The sequence below is a fragment of the Catharus ustulatus genome, chromosome 1 (assembly GCF_009819885.2).
Source record: "Catharus ustulatus isolate bCatUst1 chromosome 1, bCatUst1.pri.v2, whole genome shotgun sequence".
Classification (NCBI taxonomy): domain Eukaryota; kingdom Metazoa; phylum Chordata; class Aves; order Passeriformes; family Turdidae; genus Catharus; species Catharus ustulatus.
Genome location: NC_046221.1, coordinates 153817880 through 153841705, shown reverse-complemented (window position 1 = coordinate 153841705; position 23826 = coordinate 153817880). Strand labels below are relative to the sequence as shown.

At 40.9% G+C, this 23826-nt stretch overlaps 1 protein-coding gene across 6 annotated transcripts in view; it reads left to right on the top strand.

The window, feature by feature from the left end:
• Positions 1-23826, top strand: part of ASAP1 (ArfGAP with SH3 domain, ankyrin repeat and PH domain 1) — a 177659-nt gene that overhangs the window by 37387 nt on the left and 116446 nt on the right. For 5 of the 6 annotated variants that reach the window (XM_033085931.2, XM_033086257.2, XM_033086019.2 and 2 more), the window contains exons 2-3: positions 12518-12604; positions 23145-23274. In XM_033085931.2, coding sequence (XP_032941822.1) covers positions 12546-12604; positions 23145-23274 — 189 coding nt within the window. In that variant the 5' untranslated portion in view covers positions 12518-12545. Of the gene's footprint in view, positions 1-12517; positions 12605-22624; positions 22669-23144; positions 23275-23826 lie in introns of those variants that run through there. The other variant, XM_033086100.2, reaches the window with a different exon arrangement.

Below are 23826 nucleotides of genomic sequence, written 5' to 3'. Positions count from 1 at the left end.
CATGATTCTACACAGGAACATAAAACCATGCAAGCCAACACTTCAGGATCTTGTCTCCAGCAGTGGCTGACACATGAAAAGTGCAAGAGTTGAACAGGGAGAACATGTAGCAGTACTTCCACAGATAATGGCCCCAGCGTTCCAGGAGGATTTTCTGAACTTTAAGAGCTCAAGCTTGGGATGCACTTGTCCTGCAGATATTTGCAACATGCTTTGTAGGCTTCTTTCTACTTAAGCTAATACACATTTTAGGCATCAGTTTAAAAAAGGCTCTTATAGGTACAAGAGATTGTTAGACAAAAATGAGTAGGCAAAGTCATGGAAGGAATTTTGTCCTGTATTTACAGTTATTGAATCACTACTAACAGTAAGGATACAATCCTAGTTTCCTACCTGATTTATAGTAGGGCTACAAACTGAATTTTGTGGAAATATGCCAGATTTATTTGTGACTAAATAAGATCTATGTCAGCACCATATAACTCCAGTGCTTTATTTATCCAATTTAGCATGGAACTATATTGCTACTTTCCTTCTGCATTAAAATCCAAGCAATTCAGTATTCACATAAATTAATATGCCTACTGATGTAATTATTTATATAAAAGCATATTTCTCATAAAATGTGTAAGACTGCATTCTCTGCTGATGTAGGATACTGGCTCCATCCATCTGATAAGAGACAGGTTGTAATTGCACATCCTTTAATAATTATTTCAGCAGGTGTCCTTTTACTCCTTTTCATAATTAGTAGCTGAGTACTTAGCAAAGCTTGTCAGGATCAGAAATTCCTACAATTCAGTAGTTATCTATATTCATGAACAGAGAAGATATCTACCTTAGTAGAATAATTTCGGAAGATATTTTAAAATAATTAAGGTGTTTAAAACTAACGGGTACCATAATTCTACATTAAGTATAGAGCTTTTGAATTATTATCAACCAGCAGGGTATAATTCTGATGTTACATGTGCCCTAAATGAATCTCATTCCAGATTTAATCAATGGTAAGATAGGTCTTAGCCAGAATCCCAGATCTCACAGGTAAATTAAACTTTGCCATTTTTATTTTCTGTGTTTTTGAAGCTGCAGTAGAGAATGATCTATCATATTTCTGCATTGACCAGGATGGGGTTAAAAATCTAGTATCCAAGATGATCTACAGCTGGTATTTATTCTCACTACCTAGACAAATGGGATTTGGCTCAGTGGAAACAAATTTACTATTGAGAATATTAGCCTTAAAGGGCGTCAGTAGCAGAGGAGCAAGGATAAAAAGGTGATTGTAAGTCATGTTGTGCTGGAGCTGTACAACAGCCTACCTGACACCTGGTCTGAATTACAGAAATCTCTTGATGGTTGAGATTTATGCTTTTCTTCTCAGAGCTCCCTGGAAGCTCAGAGCAGTAATTAGGCTGTTTCCCCTATAGGGTGGTATATGCATGTCTGCACAGGGTATTTCATGAACTCCTGTGCTTCGTCCCCTCCACTGCCTTCGAGCACAGAGCACAGCCTGGAGGTAAGGTTCCTCTTCAGTGAGAAACATCCCTCCCTCAAGGATAATTTCTAACACTACTTCTGGCCATTTTAAGACACTTTGGTTTCCCAAACAGCCACAAGTGGCTGACACATGTGTCTGCTTCTCAAGTCTGGGATCTGCAATAGGCCTGTGACCTGTGAGTCACATCTGCAGTGTCCTAAGCAAAGTCCTGCAATAGCTACAGCTGGAGCAAGAGGGATAGACTTACAACTAAACTCCTACCATAGATTTGCACCAAATGAGGCACAATAAGGAACATGACCCAAATCTATGTGGTGGTTTACATCTTGGGGGGAAAAAAGTAACTTATATCATAGGAATTCATATTATTTAAATAGGGTTTAAATATTGCATCACTGAGAACTCTGCAGTATCTGCAGCCTGTCTACAAGTGAGACTGAGGCAGTTGCATTGTGTGTTTATGTGCCTCCCCAAGACCCACCCTCAACCAAGACAGATGGAGGAACAGAGGTCTCAAGAGCTCCTACACATTTTGTAAAAATAGGCAGATTGCTAGAAGAAAAAAATACTGTTTGAAACCTCTAACTACCTCCTCCCAAAGGGAAAAGCCACAGCTGCTGTGAGGCAAAAAGAGAATTTCCACAGGAGTGTAATGATGTGCTCACTGCAACCCAGCAGAAAAGCTTCCACAGCTTTTGCCCCTCCAGGCTGCCCATAAGGGGTTTCAGAGTTCCCAAATCTTCTTGGTGTTCATGCAAACCTGTGTGTGCCAATGTAGCTTTAGGAACAATAACAGCTCAGTGAAAAACACCTGTTGTTATTTGCCCCAGAAATTAAATTCTCTTTCTTTGCAATATCACAAGCCACTAAACCACCATGTTAATGCAAGAAGTGTTTCCTGGAGATAATAACGTCCTGGCATCAGCATTACTTCCACACTAGTGCTGGCTGCTAGTACAGTGGCAATGTTCTGAGAGGACCCTGTCTGGTAAAGCTGGCCATGGAAAGTAAAATCTTAATTAGTAATTTTCAAAAGATGGTTGCCTAGAATTGAGAACTTTAGCTCATAACAAATTAGATAGATTGGACTAGATTATTTCAATGTCCTTTTGAAAGTGAGGTCCATTATTTTAGTCTAGTCAGGGTTTTGCTCAAAAGTTCAGTGCTTCCTCTCAAGTGTCCCAGTGCAGGACAATAAAACTCCACTCTGAGCTACATAACATTTGTTCTAAGTAGAAATCATCAGGTGGTCCAGGCTGTTAAAGACAAGTCAAATTTGAGTCTTGTGGAAAGACACTAAGCTCCCTTCAGAATGGGAACTTAGAGGGAAGAGAAACAGGGATGCCCAGAAAGGACAGGTTTGTGCTTTTGCTCCTTAGCACTTCCAGCCATCTCCAACATACATGAGTGTCCCAGGTTTAGCAGGATATCAGTGGTGGTCATGAACACCAGAAATGAGCAGTACCAGCCACCTCCCACTCCAGAAGCAAACTGCAGCAGGCTTTGCTGTGGTTCCCACAGATGGAATGCAAGGGAGGAGGAACACCACAGTGACCAGGCAGCATCTGTGTGAACACTGACAACACCCTCTGGTTTCGACAGTAGTTATCACAAGAAAATATGTTTCTGCTTTGTCCTTTCTTGTGCATGACAGAAACAAAAAAGATATTTTTTTTTCCCAGAAAGGAAGCAGGTTTGTTCTGGAATGTGCTGAGCAGATCAGGTTCTTCCAACAACTGAAGGATATGTATGTGGGATTTCAACATTTTTAAGCCCTCCTAGGACATTTGTGCAATATTAATTGTGAGAGTTACAGCACTGTTTTTGCAGCAAACAGTAGACCCAAATGTAAGCAAAGCTGGCCTCATTTGTGCTGTTAAGTCTTTTTTAGAAGCATAAACTCTTTGCAAGATCATAACTTCCCTCACACAGACTATGTTTAATTGGGGAAGAGCTCTCTTACAGGAGTAATATTCTCATTTCAGTTCACATCTGCACAGTATTTTCCTGATCAGGAGATCAAAGGAAAGAGAATCTGAACAACTGTTTCTCTAAGTAATAATGAACAGAAAGCTGTGCAGTAAATCATAATGTTCAATAAAATGAAAAACAAAATTTGGCTAGAGATTAATGACTGGAAAGGGACTTACTGAATTAAATCGGATCAGATGTTCCCTGGAAAAAAATCTGAGATATATTCACAGGGTTCTATGGTGTTGGTTTTGTTTTTCACAAAGGAAGATTTAACTTGATTGTTTTGCAACTATTAACAATTTCTAGGCCTTGCAGAGTGATCTTAGGGGCTTGTGGGAGAGGACAGGCACTGGCTGGAAATTCTGGTCCCACTCAGGCAGGAGAGGGGAATCAACATGGAACCTTCCTGCTAAACAAAGCCACAAACTTCTCAAGTGCTGCAGGGGCATTGCATTCATACAAGATAAGGAGGGCTGACTTCAGTTCCCACGTTCAGGGCCAGATTCATGATCGTAGGTCTGCTGCAAAGACTGACATCCCTGAGTTCCCTAAAGCTGTGCCCAAAGCCCAGCTGCACCTCTCATGTTCCCTGTTAGGTGGTTTAGGTGCCTCCTTCTCACTGTCTTCTCCTATAAACCCAGTTTTAAGTGTCCAGCCCTTCAGATATTGGTTAAAGACACATAGGCTCTGACTCAGGCTTTTTACTTAGAGGGTACTAAGACCCTCTAAGTCTACCCTCAACTTGATATTTCACTGCCAGATTTGCTTGTGACTCCAACCACAAGCAGGAAAACATTTACACTTCAAGAACTGCTCACCAAAGAAACCAACTTAAAACTGTAAATCAGTGATGGGGACCAACATTTCCCGTTGGTGCTGGTGGTTTTTCTAATCAGAGATGTCGCTTGTTTTGTCAAGATCCAGACTCGGCTCATTAATATATCAGATGAAGGAAACCAAAGCTGCATAAATTGTCACTGATCATGCTAGAGATATAGAAAACTCTTTCCCCTTCAATTAATTTGCTGAACTGAAAGTGAAACAGACCCACAGCAGGACAGATCAAAAGGCCCTCCTCGGCAGGAGCGATGCTGAAGGTGCTGCACACACCTCCCTTCTCACCTGCTCTCTGCAGCCCAACTGCAGTGCTGGGCTTAGACTTGGCCTTACTAACTCGGGCTTCTTAGGCTTTTGTGAAACATGGACTTGACAACAGTTGCCTAGAGCCAGAAGAAGAGGAGAAAGGCTGTGCTATTAAAACCTAGAATGTAATACCATTTTAAAATTCATCAAAGAGCTCAGAGCAAATTCTCCAGAGATTGGGGACTTAGTCATCATCCCAGGTTTCTCCAGCTCATTTAGATAATTGCCCTTGAAATAACTGTCTTCTTCCTTCCTTCTTGTCTCCTTTTCTTTTCTTTTCTTTTCTTTTCTTTTCTTTTCTTTTCTTTTCTTTTCTTTTCTTTTCTTTTCTTTTCTTTTCTTTTCTTTTCTTTTCTTTTCTTTTCTTTTCTTTTCTTTTCTTTTCTTTTCTTTTCTTTTCTCTTTCAGTAAGTATTCATGGAGCAGGCAGATCAGACCCACTCCTGCAGAAGGGCAGAAGAACTGCACATCTCTGCTTTCTATAATATGAGCCAACCCCATCTGAGTGCATTCAAAATACTCATCCCACTGTCACTTGCACAGATAGTGGGAACTCATTAGCCAGTTTGACTAATTAATGCACTGGTAATATTAATTTTTTATTAAGCATTTTATTAAATAACAGGAGTTGTTTAGAGACTATAATGTGCCATTTATTCCTCATTTTTAACTACCCTCAAGGCCTGGAGGCATTCAGTCTCAATGTTTTCCCTCCTACTTGAAAACTGTATGATTTGATTACTTATGTCTTGGTATAAATTCCTGCTGTTATCAAGACAGGCAGCCCAAATAGTGCTACATGAGGTTGAACAGGAAACTGATACAAATGAAACAGAAAAAAAGAGGTTATGTTTCAGGTTTAGGTAAAAAAAATAAAATTTACATAACAACATACAATTTTATTGGGTTTTTTTGTGTAAGAAAAAACAAATTCCAAAAGATCAGTACAACTTCCCATTAGATTGCCACTGGAAAATATGTCAGCATCCATGGCAGTACACCAGGTTTTTTTGTGTTATTTTCCATTGAAAGTTGTGTTTTTTTAAAATTTGTTTTCTTCCTCCTAATGTCTCTTCCTCACTGTAGAATTAGAGGTATGGTCTATACCTACCCATGGTATAATTCAGATAGAAATAAGGCATGGAGCATCTTTGCAGTAGGTGTTCACCTGTGGAATCAGCACCCTACTCTCTCTTTTAATCAGTAGGATGAAAGAAGCAGTTTAACATATGATTCATCTGATTTTATAGACATATACTTTATTATCTCTGTTTTAAATTTCTACTTTGTAGGATGAGGTGAGATGCCACCTACTTTGAGTTGTCTGTGTTGACCATATCGTCAGTCACAATGAAAGGAGTCTGGAGTGAACAGCTAAGGCAAAGACACTTTGTCAGATACATCCCACTTTTACAGTCTTAAGGTTGAGTCAGAGATCACTAAAGTGGAGGCAAAGAATCCCATTTACATGGACTGAGTTTGGGTTAAGTTGTAAAGGTTCTGTTCTGTCACTAACTTCTGAGTTTATCTCATTTTTCTATGTAGACAGGACAGGTTTTCAAAGACATAAATATCTTTGCTCATGGATCTGGGAATGACTCACTCTATTGGTAGATACAGACCTGAAGAGAATACTTAGGAACATCTTTCTCTGCCTGCATTGAGGTTTCTATGTGCCTTGTATTTTGGGAAATTCTCAACAGACACTTTGATAGTTCTGCATTCTGCTGAAAGACAGAACAGCTAGAGGTATTACTGAGCCAAAACAAATTATATTTTCACAGGGCTGTTAAGCAGAAGAGTGGTACTGCTTGGTGCAAAGAGGAAGGAATGACAAACATGGCACTGTGAGGACAGAGCTGTATCAAGAAAAGGGGTTGTCACAATTTGGAACATGATGGTCTTGTCTACAGTCTGTTGTAGCCATCCTACAAATATATATCAAATATATCAACTTCTGTGAGGTACTCAAACACCAGGACAATGCATGACCTCATGAGTGTCTGACTAGTTGATGAAGGCTGGAAGTAGGAGGTGTGGTGCTTGCTTTGCTTGAGTGCTGCCAACTCAGAGTAGAAGAGCTGCTGTAGGAAGAACATGGAATGTTCAAACGCACCCAAATTTTGTGTAGAGGCTATTTGATCTTTAACACAGATGTACCATGTTTATTTTCTAATTTTAATAACGACTCCTTCCTAAAAACTCAGCAAATGATTGATCTTGAATTCAGCCCACAATAAGTGGTTATTGAGAATGAGTTGAGGCAATGACAAAAGGGCTTGATGTCATATTCACATTATATTATTAATCTATAATCTGTATACCATGCACAGGGTGTTTTGCTATAAACTTTAGACTGAATAATTAAGCAGGTGGGAAGCACTCCTGTGTGTTACTAGCCCCTCACAGTTTTCAGAAGTGGATTAGAAGTAACTCAAAATCTTGGACTGTGAATGGCAACCTTGTCATCAAATACAAAAAAACACCCTTGACTAGATCAGTGAAAGCCCTCCAGAGGTCTGAAGCTGGGCAGCAGACATTCTGATTAGGTGCTGCCTCCACAAAATGAAAATTGTTCCCTGAGCCCAAGAAACAGTTGATGGATATAGTCGGAAGTGATAAAAAGGTCACTCTTAAGTGGATACAAGGAGATTTAACTCACAATACCACCATCCTGAAGCCATTAGACAAATAACAAAAGACAGGCTTCAAAGACTAGAAAGTCATTCAGTCTAAATACTCAGACAAATCTTTGTCATATATCTGAGTCTTAAAGAAAATTCACCTCTGAAGGAGACTGCAGAAAATGACCAAACGAATACCCTTGAGCCCTCTCTGGCAATGTGCTCTAAAATCCTATGGTGGGCATACAATAAAAAACTGTTCAGCCTTAGAATTATGTTTTGCAGCACAAATTCCAAATCATGGTTCTAAAGCACTTGCACAGCCCATCCATGATCATTTCATAACCATATGACAATTATATCACATGAGACAGAGAACTAATTTCCATTCTAACAGTAATAACCATCTCCTAAAACTAGGCTCTTTTTTTATCAGTTGCTATTTCTAACAGCACCATGCAAGAAAAGGTCTGAATTTTTAAGTTGATTTTCCATACATACATATTCAAACACGAGGGTATTTCAAGATGAATAGAACAAATCTCATTCTTTGCCAATATATTTAAAAGTTTGGTGTAATGACCTGAGGATTAATAACCCTCTCAGCCTGACATCAATTCAGTGCAAAATAATGAAATTGTTAATTCCAGGTATTATTTATAAAGAACCAGAGAAAAGTAATGCAATTTATTACTTTTTTAATTACCCATTGTATGCCAGTCAGGATGGAATTAAGGAAAATATATTTTATTTCAAGAAAGCTGTCTTGATATTTTTTCAGGATTTAAATTTTCTGGGGAAAAGGAAAATCTATACCACTTATGTATTACTTGTGAACTTTGGTAGCACTTGTGGCACTAAACAAAGTTTTGATTAAGAAATTAGAATTCTCCAAAGTCATCACTGTAATGATTGAATAGATTAAAACCTGAGGAACTAACATTCTTGGTAACCCTCATAAGTGGAGACTCATCATCAAGGGGATGTCACTCAGCCCTTCAGGGTCACTCTTGGGCTCTGTGCTGGGTTAGTTTTCCATTATTATTTTCTTTCAGGATTCAGCCCGTGTCTATAAATGTGCTGATACTTTGATGGTATATTTTTATGGAAGTACTGAAAACACATACAGATAATTCATGAGGTCAGGTTGGACTTCTGTTGCTTAGGACATACTAAAATCAAGTCCAGACAAATATCAGGACAGACAATTATCCTCAGATTTGCTTCCCTGAAGTTTGTTACACATCTTAACAGTGTTATCCAAATCACGGATTAGGGCAAAGCCAAAGAACATATGTTTGTCACATCCTGTTTGGATGATACCAACACAGACACAAACAGAATAAGGAGATTTTGGCATGAAATGAAAGACAGTTTTGTTAACCTCACAGTTGTTAAAGAACATGTCAGTTACCACTTAGACTGAGTAATTTAGATCCATATTTTGTCCATGAAAGTGTCTTTAATAACCTTAGCAAAATGTGATTTTGAGGACAATCTTTAAATTTGTAATACCTGCTTTTCAAATAACATAGATAGAACAATGACTTGATTCACTGCTGTTCAAATAACCAGCTTTTTTTTTTTTTTTTCCATTTGGGGAAAATAAGATTTTTCTATCTGCTTTATTTTAAAGCTTTTTGAGATATAGAAGCTTTCTGCTCAGTCATTAGCTGCAAATTGCAGAATGAAGAAGTACCCTACAGCATTTCTAGATGAAGTAGTCTGTTTATACAGAAAGCACAAGAGCTATAATTACTACATGATCACATTTGTACATCAAGGTCAGATTTCTGTGATTCACCCTATTGTTTGGACATAAAGGGAGTTGATTTTCAGCATGGTGGTGCACAACTATTATTGTTGTTATATCAGTGACTGTAGAAACAATATTAACTTTTGCTTGTTTGAGATTTTCTAGTTAGGCTAACTCTAGTTCAGGCATATGAGAAAATTGGCTGGCTAGTATTTGCCCTAAAATAGTCAGTAGACATGAAAAATATGGGTTTATATTATTGCTACTCAGGTCATATAGTCTATTATGAAAGAAAAAAATCCTCTACAAAGCAAGATAAAATAGGTCATTAAATTACTTATGCATGAAATAACACAGAGTTTATTTAAGCAATATCAAATGCAGGTAATGAAAGAGTGTAAAAAAAATTTCCTGATATTTTCCTCTCGTCTGCAAAATACCTGCATATTTTTTTCTTGATTATCACCAAATATATTGGCAATTTTTATATTCTCTTCCTGAGAATTCATTAGCTTTTCACAACATTTACCCTGTCCTAAAACCTTAAAAATATAGGGATTCAACTCATTACACTCATTAGTTAAGCATTAGGATTAGTCAAGCACTTAGATTGCACCAATTAATTCAATATAATTGTATGTATTTATAACTAGGCACAAGAACAAATGCTTTCCTTACCCAAGGATTAATAGAATCTGCTATTGTATTACTGTATTGTGTTGTCACCCAGCTGCCATTAATGTCATCCTGTTCTTAGTTAGGCCCCCTCCTTACTTAAGCCCCACTAGACTCTCTCTTTTCAGGTGTAGGTGTTCCTGGGTGAAAGGCAATCATATTTCTCCAAGTTTCGTTGTTCTCCATATGTTCTGGCCTTTTACATTTCATATTCACTCCCTGCTCCCACTCACATACTGTCATATATAAGGATTTTCCATAAATCTGGTAAGGTTAATCTCCACATTGCCAAGGATGGCCAGGGAGCATTGGTTTTGGGTTTTTTTGGGGGTTGAGGAGTCAAAATGCCATCATGACACAGCCCAAATTCTACTTCTAATTCATTGGGTCAAGGGTTTCAGAAAAGCTGTATTTAGCCTCAAAAAACTCCTTACCCAGATAAATGACTCTAATGGGCACATGGATTGAGGAATTTGCCACCTGAATGATGCCCTAATAAATTGCTCAAGGTCACTGAGTCAGTGTTGAACTCATATGAACACTTTCATCACTGGGTCACCATTTCCCTCTCTAGGAGATCCACATATGTTTCCTTCTCAATGTTGTTTCTCATCAATCAGTGATGATAACTTCAGCCAACTTTATTTCTTTATAAATATTTTTTTCTGGATTTCTTTGATATTTAATTTATTTGCTGATTGCTCTTGTATCAAGAGGCCCCAAAATGAGTAGGAGATCTAGAAAGGGAATATAACCATTGTAAACCATTGAGATCTAACCATAAATGCTCATAACGCCACTTACAGCAAATGAGTAATTAAATAATATTCAGTAGCTTATTATGGCAGACATAAAGAGATTCTGTGATTTTTAGACTTATGAAAAATAAATTCCCATCCATTTAAAATTTAGTCCAATGTCAATCATAGTTACTTGTAAACTTAGGTCAGCATCCAATTTAGAAAGTAATGAGCCATTATATATTTTTTATTTCTTGCTTTGATTTGAATAACATAAAGCTATGATGATGGTGACTTTTTTTTTTTGCCTAAGGAGATGAATAATATAATTAAAAGGAAGAGGTATGCTGTAAAATTAAAGACCCATGTCATCATGGGTTGAGTCACATCCAGGGTTGCCAGAGGTTATGGGTTTGTTGTAAGATGGTGGTATTCAGCTGTGTGCCAGGAGAGGCCTTTCCCAATCCACAAAAACACAGTGCAGTTCCAGAGCTGCCTTCTAACAGCTTTTTCCTGCATGTAACACAATATTCAAGCATAATATTGTTGATTTGAGGCAGCTACTCCTCGTCTTGCAAACTGGCCCTCAAATCTAAGGGCACACCTCTCTCCTTATGAGCAGAGCTCGTAACCATTTCTCCTTCTGTGCTGCCAAGCCAGGTGGCATAAGTGGTAAAATCTCAGATCCTGTCCAGATAGCATGTAAAAATCTGAAATCTGTTGGTAAAGAAGATGTCTAACCCTCTTAATAACAAAAGAGTTTTTGAACAACATCACTTGAAAATATCATAAAGGCTTAGAAACAGAAGGGAAAAGAGAGATACTAACATCCCATCCAAGCACTTGTATGTCGCAATTTTTAATTGAATCTCATATGTCTTGGAGACAGGGATTATTCTATGTTATTTTTAATGTTAAGGGTTGGAAAACCTCCAGACCCACATGACATATCTGGAAACACAAAACAAACAGGACAAACCCCATAAACAAACTACAGCAGTCTCTGGGGAAATAGGTCAGCAGGCGTAACAAGGCTTCTCTTAGACAGAAGGTTTTTAAAAAAATACTCATAGAGAAGGATTTGTGTTTTTCCTCATGGAATCAAGGAATAAAGTGATGTGCTTGAATGAAAATGGGCAGACTGGTTAATCAAAGGGTGTAATCTTGGGAGGGCCTCTCTCCCACTCCCCTGCTGCCTGGGCCCCTCTGTTTGATCTCATCCTTATGGGTCATTGTCACCTCTCCCGTGTGCCAGCTCACATAGTCCACATCTCTCTGTCTCATGGGGCTTCTCCCAGCCTCCAAGCTTCACCATCTCATGGCAACAGCTTCTGTGTAATTGTCTCCTTCCCAGCACCCATATCTGGCCTCAAGCCCCTGCCAATCTTTTTCCAGCTTGTACCTTTGGACCAGACATGAAGATCAGCCCAGACTGTCCCAAAGTGAAAGGTGTGTGCCAGCCCCACTCACCTGCCCAGGGCTCTGCAGCATGTCTAGCACCTTCCTTTCCACACAGCAATGAAATGGCAGAAAAGCCTGATGAAAAACTGTGAGACCACTTGTCCATATCCTGCTGTGACTGTCTCCCCATACCCTCCTGCATGCAGGATTACTCCCCGTCAGAGCACTTCTTGTTCCCAGTATCTTTATCCTTCAGATCTTATCTCCATCTTCCAAAAAAGATCAGTCTGGTGCATACACCTGACATTGAAATTTTCAGCTTGAATGGTTAGACTGAAGTTATATCAGAAAACAGGGTCTTCTGAAGTGTCAGACAACTTGGACAGGCAATGTTACTGGCACTGCACTAGTGCAGGCTGACTGAAGAGTTACCACATTGAGTTAGACAGAGTTTTCCAGCCAGCTGAATGAAGCTCTCCTCTAGTAATTTTTAACAACATTTTTTCTTTCAGGGAATTTCTAATGGATCAGTTTACCACAGTGAAACTCACAATATTAAGTGCAGCAATCAGAAAATGTAAGATAAATTTCCATCACTGAAGAATTGACACACAATGTTTCAAACTGGTTGTTTAAGTAAGCGACTTTGTCAGTCCAATAGCTTTGGTCAGTTTTACTTACTTGATCTTTTCTGCTCATCTAGGTAGGTTTCTGGTCGTGACAGATGAGACATGAGATCTTCAGCATCCAGGCTTTCAAGTTTTTCTTCAAGAGATTCACTATGGAATCGGTAAGAAAAACAAAATACATAAATATAAATAGCTAGTTTAAAGAGTAAAAAGCAGACCAGATATTTTATCAATTCTAATACCTATCTGTGAGGCTTTTTTTCTGCTTAATGCCACTTCAGACTTTACTACAGTGGGTGTTCCTCAGAAAAAAGTCTAACCTATTGATCCTTTCAAGAATCAAAAATTCCAATAAATCAGTAAATCCTTGCAAATCATTGACCACCTGAGCAATCACTGGAACTAACTGACATTTATTACATAGTTTGCTTTGCTTTCATGGATTTTAAAGCTGCATGAGGAGGGCATTCAACTCATTTAGATCTGGTAACTGATGTTGTTTTAACTTTGAAAACAACAGATCTCTCAGATGAGCCTGAAAAATCTACGGCAAGATTTGTGCGGGGGCTTGAAAAGAGGAGGGACTCTCATCTTTGCATGATGTAAAGTGTTGAATAGCACACAGTTGTCTAAATATGCTTTTGTTTATTCAGTCTCTGGATGGTGAGTTCTCTTGTTTTAAAGTTTCCACTGTCTTTCACTGAACCACTAAAAATTACATTTGGATTGCCTGACTTGAATCCCCTACAATGCAATACTCATGGTTAAGGCTGAAGTTTACTTTGTACTGGATGCATGGGCTGGAGCTACCCTGGCACAGGTCACTGCTCCCTGTGTGACCACAGAGCAGTGTGGGACTTTCATCCTTTCTTCCTCCCTGGGGGAATCAGTTGACCATACTGCAGTCCAGACCAGCCAAGAGGGTGAATCACTGCTGCTGATCTTCTCAAAACTGAATAAATCCTCCTTTGGTGCATTTGCTTTGTCACATGGCCACACATATTTTTCCTTTTTGAGTCCATGAGATCTTAAACAAGCAAGAGAAGTCAAACAGTCATAATTTTAAAAATATAGAGCTATTAAGATGGACATTCCTATTTGATTTTGAAATGGCACTTACATTTTTATGTCCTACTGCTCTGAGATTTCCTTGAAGGAATAAAACAAAACATAAGCACCAGCAAGAAAATAAGTAGTGCTAGCATCCCTGAAGTTAATGAAACCAAATTTCCTACAGATCTGTGTCTTGACTGCAGCTCCTGAGGAGGTGCAAACCATAATTCAAACTCTTCCCATGACTGGGACACTTAGGGGATCTTTCTCCCACACTGATTAACTTGACAAAGAACAAGGTGACACTGAGCCTTTCCTATTCATAAGGAATTTCTTATTATCCCTGCTCATTTTTACTTTACTGCAAAACTTTAAGGAACTGAAGATTTTTGACATCTTTCCTGCTGCCCTTTCAAATTTTCTGTGATCAGCACTGCTTTAAAAAAAATCCTCAGAGGCAGAACAGATGAGCAGATGGTCACCCTCTACAGCAGTCAGTGGAGCGCCAGTTAACTTGGGAAGCTGCAAGCTCAAATTCAGTGGTTAAAAGTAGAAGCAAATGAGTAATCATCAAAGGAGCTGCTGTGATGGACCTGAAATTCTGAACTGCTAAATTTCATTTAGCACCATGTGAACACTGGCCCAACAGAAATTTGGTACACACAGCAAGACTAGCTTCCAAAAACTTCCATATAGTTATCTGTCATCCTTGGTTTTACCAGAACCCTACAACTTCAACATTCAAACATCTACATTAAAAAAACCTTCAAACACTAATTTTAAGTATGAGTATAAAGGAGACATGCCTCAAATTATTTCAGATCTTATGTATTGTTAAACATTCTGATTTCTTTAATAAAACAAATAAAACCACAATAAACACAGGCAAAATAAAACCCAAAAGGCATCACTCCTGAATTGAAAATTTCTTATGCTACTTTCAAGTCTAGAGTCTGGCCAAGTGATGCATCCTTGAAAACAGCAGCTTATATAAGGGAAACACAGATGTGCTGATATGTTCAATGGTTGCAAGGACCTTTTTTATAACATCTAACATCTGCAGATTTATTTCCAGCCTTTCTCTAATGAGATGCTATTTAGAAAATTATGAGAAATAAAGTATGTTCAGACAACACTATAAGCCAGCATTTAAACTTCAACTCAGAAGGCCCATACACATTCTTGTCTGCCAACCGTCTTAGCAAAGCTTGTGTAAAGCAGTAATGACTTCTGCTTATTATCATGGGGGTCTTAGTCCCTCGTTTTCCATAAAGTAATGCTATAGTAAAAATGCAAATGTAAAAATGCAAAGTAAAACTATAATATTGAGGGAGAAGTCCCTCACAAACCCAGATGTTTCTGATTTATATTTTCACAACATTAACAATTGCTAGAAAGAAACCCTTTCATTTACCTGCCAACCCTTTTTGTCTGTCCAAACAAGTGTTGACAAAATTACTTTGACTGAGAGGCCTTCTCATCCCTCACCTACTTTTTGAAACTCTTATAATAAAATGTATATTAAAAATATTATATGATAGAAAAAATGTATATTTAAAAAATACTTAGTTCTGATACAGCAGTATTCAGCTGAAAAAGCCCAGTGTGCTTTCACCTAGAAAAAGAAATCTAATTGTCTGCATTCCACACATAGACAAATTATGAACACAGAGATCAGTTGCCATGTCAGAGACACGACTGGCAGCTCAAGGACATGATCCCAGGTCTACAGAGCCTTTATTTCGTTCTCCAGCTGCTTCCCAGGTTCATTTTAGTTTGAACCTTCATCTTCACTGCAGGCAAAACGCTGCATGTTGCCATCAGCATACATTTAGCAGCTTTGGCAAGAACCAGAGATGTGCCTGGTAATGACACAGCCATATCGTTTCCAGAGGGAAAGAGAAAATATTGAAATGTTTGCAATGTGGGTTGAAGCTTTATTTCATTCTCTTTTTATTTTGGAGAGCCTGCTATGCCAGCTGCCCTGCAACATGTTCATTTCTGCAGTATCACGCTCTGATTTTAGTCATTGGTATTTCTCATATTAAAAAAAAAAAAAAGAAAGAAAAAAAGCACCCAGCTACTATGGCTCCTTCTTTGGAAGAACTCTTACTTCTCTCATTTCAATCAGAGTATCCCTTCATGACATATTGGTTTCATCTTGTCCTTTGCAATCCCACTGGCACAGCCTGCTCTCATGCTAACATGTCTGCAGTGCCCTTCCCAACAATCCTTCAAAGATTTCAGTGTCAGGAATGCAAGGATGACTGTGCCCAGGTTTCCCTGTGGTGTTCCTCAGCCTCACCAATGCAGTGATGGTGGGCACTGCTGGAACATCACCTCCCTCAGGGTCAGCAGTTCTTGCCTGACCATCTCTGTGAGTAATGAGCAGGCTCATATTTTCACTTGGGCAAGGATTAATGTCAAACCTGTGCATGGCTCCACTGACATTTTTCCTATCCATAAGCACTTGATAAGAGTTTGTTATCTTTGGACTGTCCAAAAACCAGTCCATATAGAAGAATATACTGCTGTGCTTTTACATTCTGTAGATGTTGTAAGAGATGTGTTTGCATCTGTTGTCTCCTGACACACAGAATCACAGAATCAAAAAATATCTTGAGTTGGAAGGGACCCACAATGTCACTCAGTTCAACTCCTGTTCTTGCCCAAGAATCCCATTGTGTGCCTGTGAGCATTGTCCAGGTGCTTTTTGAACTGTCAGGCTTGGGGCTGTGACCACTTCCCTGAGGAGCCTGCTCCAATGCCCAAGAACCCTCTGGGGCAAAGATATTTTCCTACTATCCAACCTAAACCTCCTCTCACACAAGTTCCAGCCATTCCCTTGGGTCAGGTCTCTGGGCACCAGAAAGAAGAGATCAGTGTCTGCCCCTCCTCTTCACCTTGTGAGGATGCTGGAGATCTCAATGAGGTCTCTTCTCAGCCTTCTCCTCTCCAGGCTGAACAATCCAAGTGACCTCAGCTGCTCCTTGTATGGCTTCCCCTCCAGGCCCTTTACATGCATCATCACACCTCCTATGAACTGAAGTAAGGTTTCTTAAAAGAGCACCTCTAACAAAAAAATCTGTGAAATAGAAATACCAAATTCAGTACACCTGTAATAAGGAAAGGAGCATGTCTGTCCTGAGCCTACTGCCCCTTGCTGCAGGTGAGCATTTTGCTGTTTTCCCTTTGGAAAATGTAGAGGTGGCAGGGGAAGAGCCCATTGCTTCTTGTTGTTACTGGGAGCCTGGAGTGCCATTACATGTTTGTCTGCTTGATACTTGATCTTGCATGACAAAACCAAAAAACAAAGGCAAAACTGAATCAGCACATTAGTCAGCTTAATCTTGTGTAATTCAATGCTGCACTTCATTTTCAGCGCTGTTATTTTCAGCTGTCCTTTGAGATGGTTGTTTGAGTTTCCTTATTCAGCCAAGCTACTTGCCCAGGACATTCAAGTAAATAAGATGCAAAATATATAATTCAGCAAAATATTTCTGATGTTTTGATTTAATCTTATTTCATTTTGTCCACATAGCATTAAAACCACAAGAACTGAATGCTACTAAAATGTCATTTATAATGAGAACACAATGGGCTCTCTTTTAGCTATCATTTTAATATTGAAAGAATGCAAAAAGAACCTTCTGTTTAAGCCACTATTGCAAGTGCTAAAAGGTTTTTAAAATAACATGTAGTTTCTGAGACATTTGCTATCTCATTTTAAATACCAGATGAAGACAAATGCTGGGAGATGCCAATATTAAAATTGAAATCAGCTGATTCTTGCATTCAAAACAGTCACAGCAGCAGCACAAAGTTATTACACAGCTCATGTAGTTTATAAGACACATTGGCAGATACTGTCCCTTAAAAAACACAGAATGGCAATCAGCATGTTTGCTGGACCTGGATTTTCATTTTCTTCATGTTCAGCAGTGTGACATAAGCAAGAAGCTTTCTTTTACTGGTAAGCTACCTGACTATTTTGTTCCAATAACACAATCATTTCAAAGGTTTGTTTGCAAATGTCAAAGCCAACAGCCTTCTTTCTCAAGCAGAAACACTCTGCAGTTTACCCTGTAAGTTCCCTTCAAGCAAATTAGCACCAGCCACAATGTGTGATGTAGGCTTCAGTGTTTAAAATAGACTTTGCCTTTTCCTGTGAGTGCATCATGCACTTATGTGATATTAAACGTGCTGCAGGTTAAAATACATAGCTGTTACATTTTGTACAAGGCTGCCAGCTCTCCGACCCTCCTCTGAGAGGACACAGCTCCTGGAGGTGAAACGCCTCCTGACTAAACATTTCCCGCTGAAGTACAAAGTGATGATGTTACTTGTCCTTACATAAATGGGGTGGTTTTGCTTTGCAAAACAAAACCATGAGAGTTCCATTAACAAAAAAAGTTTACTGAGTTTTAGCACGTGAGATATTCCAAAAGCATAACTCATCCTGCTGAGAATCTTGTTGATTTGAAGCTTCTTTTATCCTCTAAGCCCAGCATCCAACTCAAATGAGACAAGCTGATATTCTAGTACTTATAGCCATAAATACAAATAAGCCTTTGTCATTAATTTTGTCAGAAGTTATCTGAAAATAAAACTATAAAAATGTAGGAACAGCAATTTACCATATAGATGTTTTCTCAGGGAACCTCAAATCATCTTTATCAGTTATCAAATGCCATGGATGTCTGATGTCACAGTGATCTCATAAAGTGAGTTAGGATCAGAGGAGGATGGGAAGCACAGCTGACTGCTGTGTTTAGCTGAAATGGATGACTCTAACACCAAACCACAAACTTATTCAGGACAGCAGTATAGTAGAGAAACAGCCTAAGGATATTTTCCTGATGAATTTTAGCACACCACTACTTCTGTTGCTATTTACTGCTGAGCTGGTGACACTCTCCACATTTGAGGAGATGCTAAGGAGCATAAAAAGAACAATTGCATAGTTTGCTAAGAAAAGCATGTGCACTTTCATAAGTATTTGAAGTTTTAATTAAACACTACTGTCTATCATAAAATCACCACTTTTATGTGCAGTAATAGCCAAGATGGGAACCTTGCAAGTCAAGAAATGAGTGTAGTTGTAAATCTGTACTTGCAAAAAGGCATCATCATGCTCATACTTGAGAATCAAAACCCCCTGAACTTGACATGTGAGATCCTGCCATGACTACACATGCACTAATCAAAAGGAGTCACTGCATTCCACCGATGTGCACAGTGATTTCCTTCTCCAGCTAACAACTCACTTCACTGCCACACTGAGAGGTTGCAAATGGCCCTGGAGGCAGCTTGTCTGAGCATGCTATACAACACTGGTGCACAGCCAGGGACTTGGGTCAAGCTTGTTTCCAAAAACCAAGCAGCAGCTCCACCTGAGTTTGCATCTGTGGGTTTGCTTCCTATGCAGCAGGGAAGTGTGACCTCAGGGTGGTCCTGGGGCAGCTCTCTGCAGGCAGCATAATCACATCCCACAGGAGATTCACCACCAGCTTCAGCCTAGATGAGGTGTTGATGCCCTGAAGAACCGACTTTGCATGACTAAAGCTAGACAGCCACAAACACACCAGGACCACAAGCTCATCTGGCTCCTTATCTATCGAGGAAAGATAATCTTGCTGTTCTCTACCTCATTGCTGTATGGTTTCAATAGTTTACTGCATTGATGTGAAGAGCTATGCAAGTGCCCTGTAGCTCTTCACCTCTGGCACACACTGGTCATGCTGCAAAGTTCACAATGATGACAGCATCATCACCTGTTCCCTCCTGCTCAGCTCTGGGGAGTGAACTGATGACCTCAATCTAAATAAAAGTTGTCTAAATACTATAAAATGAAAAATACTATTATTCCTATTCCGTTTATTGCACAACACCTGTATTGGTAGTTCGTCATTGCTATCTTCCTTAGCCTCTCCCTAAGCATGGTGACTGTCACCAGTACTGCAGAATTATTGCTATAATTAACTCTTCTGTTTGCAATCACAACAAAATCCAGGGAATCAAGTAGATTTGTAGACTGAATCACTGGGTGGGATGGCAAGACAGCACAACTTCCTTGACTGCAATGTATCAGCAGTAAGGAGTAAGTGACTTCCAATGCTGCCTGCATGATCCTCAGTGGCATTTGCTTGTCCAGGCTGGACAAGATGTATTTCACTTCAGAATACCAAGAGGAGTGAGATAAGTATAACTTCATTGGCAAACCTTCCACGAGAAAAAGGCCGTGGTACAGTCTCACCCAGGATCTAGCACAGACTAAGATAGCGTTACAGCAGACGCTGTGAAATAGAACTTTCACACCCTGATGATTATTCTTTGACATTTGTGAAGTGAAACAGTGATTTCAGTTAGTGACAATTTATAGGGAGGTGCATCTTACAAATTTAGAATTGAATCTCAGATACTGATCGCAATTCAAAACAGGAAACGTGGTTAAATCTGAAATTCACTAAATGCTATTGAAATACTTATATAATTTGACTAGTTTAAACATTAGCACATTTTTACAGACAGCTTGTATAATTTATTTTTATTAACATCACATTAATTAACTGATCTTGCTTCCAGTGAGTTTAAGTGAAAATAATCCAAGACTAAAGAGGTCATGCCTATAGGGCTATTTTCTCTACTAACATTTGAATAGGGGAAGGGGAAATGCTGCTTCTAAGCAGCAAAACAGAGGACTGCATTCTCTCTGACAGAGTAAACAATTTCAGAACTGTCAAAAACAGATCAAAAGGCAATGATGATCGTCCTTTTTCATATTTTAGCCTTGTGCTATTCTCTTTATTTACCAGTATTCTTCTGTATTCATTCTATTTCTTATACATTTAATATGTCTTTTTAGAAGACATTTTCCTGATGAGGAAACACCAAAGCTCAGCTGCACTTACTCTCTGCTCTGCCTTCCTTTCTGTCATTCTTCATTGTTACATTTTCCTTGGCCTGTCTACTCCCGTTCTTAGTTGAACATGCTCTTCAATTCTGTAGTTTAAATTTTCACAAAATAGTATCAAAAAATTACGTCTTTAGCAGTGTGTGCAGCTTCTGGGAGGATTTGTTTGGGATAACAGAGGAGGTTATTTTACAATCCAGAGATTAATGGTCAAGCTCAATGACTTCAGCCTGAAGAAGAACAATTCAACACTAACAGAAGAGTATCCAATTAATTAAACCAGTTTGTCCATCAGTGTGATGGATTTATCCTCACTTGAAATCTGCCAGCCAGGGATCAGGCATCTTCCTAATGTGAACACTGTGGCTGACCTGCAGACCACCAGTCTGGCCCAGGAACAGCTGTGTGACAGCCCATGATTGATGTTCCACAGGAAATTACAGGGGATGACCACAGAGACCCTGCTTGGCCCTCGGGCCATATCCCTCACCCATCCAGTTTCCAAGCAGGCCAGGCCAAAACAGCTCTTCCCTGGCCCAAACCTCTAGCCAGTTCTTTACTCTCCTTTCCATAATGCTTTTGATGCCGCCAGCCATTTTTATCTTCTTGGTCTCTCTTCCTCCTCCACTGCTCTCATGAACACGATCATCAATTGATTTTCTTCCTGCCTCTCCCGCTGCTTCTTCAGTGCTTCATTTTTTTTTGCCCAAATCCATTTTTCAGTGCAACTCCCACACAGTTCTTTTCTTGGCTTCCTCCTCCTCTTGCCTACTCTACCTTTCAGAGTCTCATGACGTTTAACAATCATCTGTACGAGCTCAGAGCCTTTGTGCCAGAAAGCTGGATCACGTGAAGCAGCAGCAGCAGCAGCAGCAATCACATGGCCATATGGAGGGCTTCTACTGAAGCGATGAAATCACACACACATGTTCAGGCAGGACCATTGCTCAGGAGTATTGGTCAGATTTTTGCTAATAGAACTGCAGAGAAATCTTTTTTTTTATGGGTATACTCAAATCAGGTATCTCCTTTTCATCCTTACTCAGGCACTGCAGTTTTTAGCTGACACTGTGAACTATTTTTGAGTTGCACAGGAATTTTGTTAGAATTACATACAAAACCATGTACAAGCCTAACTGTGTTGTAACATGGTAGGTACTTATACAGAGAACACAAAATCCTTTTAAATGGATAAAGCCATATAATATTGCCCATTCTCAATTGTTCAGATTCGAGAATATCTCCCATTCCTGAATGGCCCAGCTTGTGTGAAGAGAATCCCAAACACAAGGAGGAAGAAATCACACAATATGACTAAATAAATCATACTAATGCAGCAGATGACCACAATTACTTCAATTACTTGAGCCTCCTGAGACTTAGCCTTCTTTAGAAAGGAACATATGGGATCCCAAACCTAAGCTTTAAAAAAAAAAAAAAAAAGAACAACAAAAAAAGGAAAAGATAAAAATCATTACAGCCGTCTGTCTGTCAGTTCCCTGAGTTGCAGGATGCAATAATGGATAAAGGACATGTTAACTATTCAGAAATACTGCTTGTAAGTGAGCACAGCCCTGTGGTCCCGGGCCAGGCTGGGCTGTGGGACTCAGCACTGACACAGCTCTGCTCTGGAAAGGCTCAGAAACAGAACTAGTAACGCAAAATCGGCAGCAGCAACTTCATGGGCTCCTCTGAATCATAGCAGGACTTCTTAAAAATTCACTAAGTCTCAGGAGCGTAAACCTATGCAGCCAAGGCTGCCGGAGGGATGGCTCCCTCAGCGGGGGCTGCAATATCCTCGGCTCGGCATCACCGGCGGAGGGGGCTCCGACCGGCTCGGACGGACTTGAGGAAAGGAAAAAAGAAGCGACAGACCCTGACTCGCCCTGGGGGCTCCCAGCACCGGGAGCGGAGCCGCAGCCCGAGGCGGGCAGGGTCCCTCCCCGCTGCCAGCAGGCACGGGAGGCTCATTCTCCCGCTTAGGGACAGTATCGCAGCCCAGCACCCTCCAAGCTTGTCAGCTGCCACCAAAAAGCCATTTTTCATGATAAGAAAAGGAAAGAGCGGCAGCCTCCCCCCCTCAGAAACCGCGGGGCCGGGGGAGGGGAGCTGCGCCTGCGCGGAGCCGTTTCCTCTCCTCTCCTCGTCGCGCGTAGCGGCGGCGGGCGGCGCGTGCCCGTGAGCGCGGCCCCGCGGCCCCGCCGCGCCCGGCCCGGCCCCGCCTCCCCCGCCCGGGGGGCGCAGCCCGAGCCCGCACAAGTCAGTGCTCGGCGCGGGCGGGAGCAGCGGCCGGCCGGGGGGCGTGGGGGGGTCGGCGCGGGTGGGGAAAGGGGCTGAGCCCGGCGCGGTCGCCGCTCCCCTCCCGCCGCCCTCCCCGCAGCGCCGCGGCGGGGCCGGGCTGGGCTGCTCGGAGGCGGCCGCGGGAGCGCTCCCCACCGGCGGGGCCGAGCGAGGGGCGCCGTGCGGGGGCCTCTCCCCCTTCACCTCCTGCCCCGAGGAGGAGGGGGCGGCCGGGGAGAGCCTGGATGTAGAGGGCGAAGCCTCAGCCTCCCTCTGCGGCTCTGGTGCTTTGATGCTGCAGGTCTCTCCTGGCTGTTAACATCTTCTTCCCTCTGCTTTTTTTTTTTTTTTTTTTTCGTTTTCTTCTCCCCCCCCCACCTTTCCCCTCGAAACTTGGCTTCCCCTCTCTTCGGATCTGTGTGCCCGGCTTCTCCTGGGCTTTCCCGGTGGGGCAGGATCATGCCGGACCAGATCACCGTGTCGGAGTTCATCGCCGAGACCACAGAGGATTACAACTCCCCGACCACCTCCAGCTTCACCACCCGCTTGCAGAACTGCAGGAACACGGTCACGCTGCTGGAAGAGGTAAATCGTCCACACCCTATCCCCTGCTTTTTATCCTTTTTCTTTCTTGGGTATTTTTTTTTGTTCCTTTTTATTTCTTCTTTTTTTCTGTATGCCTTTGAGAGAGCATCAGGGACGGGGCAGCACCACCCGCCCAAATCCACAGGAGCCAGAGGCGTTGGTATGCATGTAATCTGCTCTTTTAATTGTGGGACTTTGCCCTTGTGTTGAGCTAGTTACAGAAAGCTTTCCTGCTCTGGCGTCTCAAAGATTAGTGCGTAAAGCAGCGAACTTCAATGTTGCTGTGGTACTTCTCGGTGCTTTCAGCGTTGTCAGTTTGTTGCAGTAAAAATGGGTGAATGTTGGGGTTTTTAGAGGGAAGTTGGAGGGTGAGTTTTGTTTGGGAGCCTTAGTAGAGGTTTTCCCCAGCCACTCGTTACATCAAGTAAGCTCAGAACTCTGGCTGCAGAAATCTGCCAAGGGAGACTTGGTCTGAGAAATGAGGGAAGGATGAAGAGATGAATGTGGAGTGAGGGAAATAATAAGAAAACAGAATGGGTGGAAGGAGAAGAG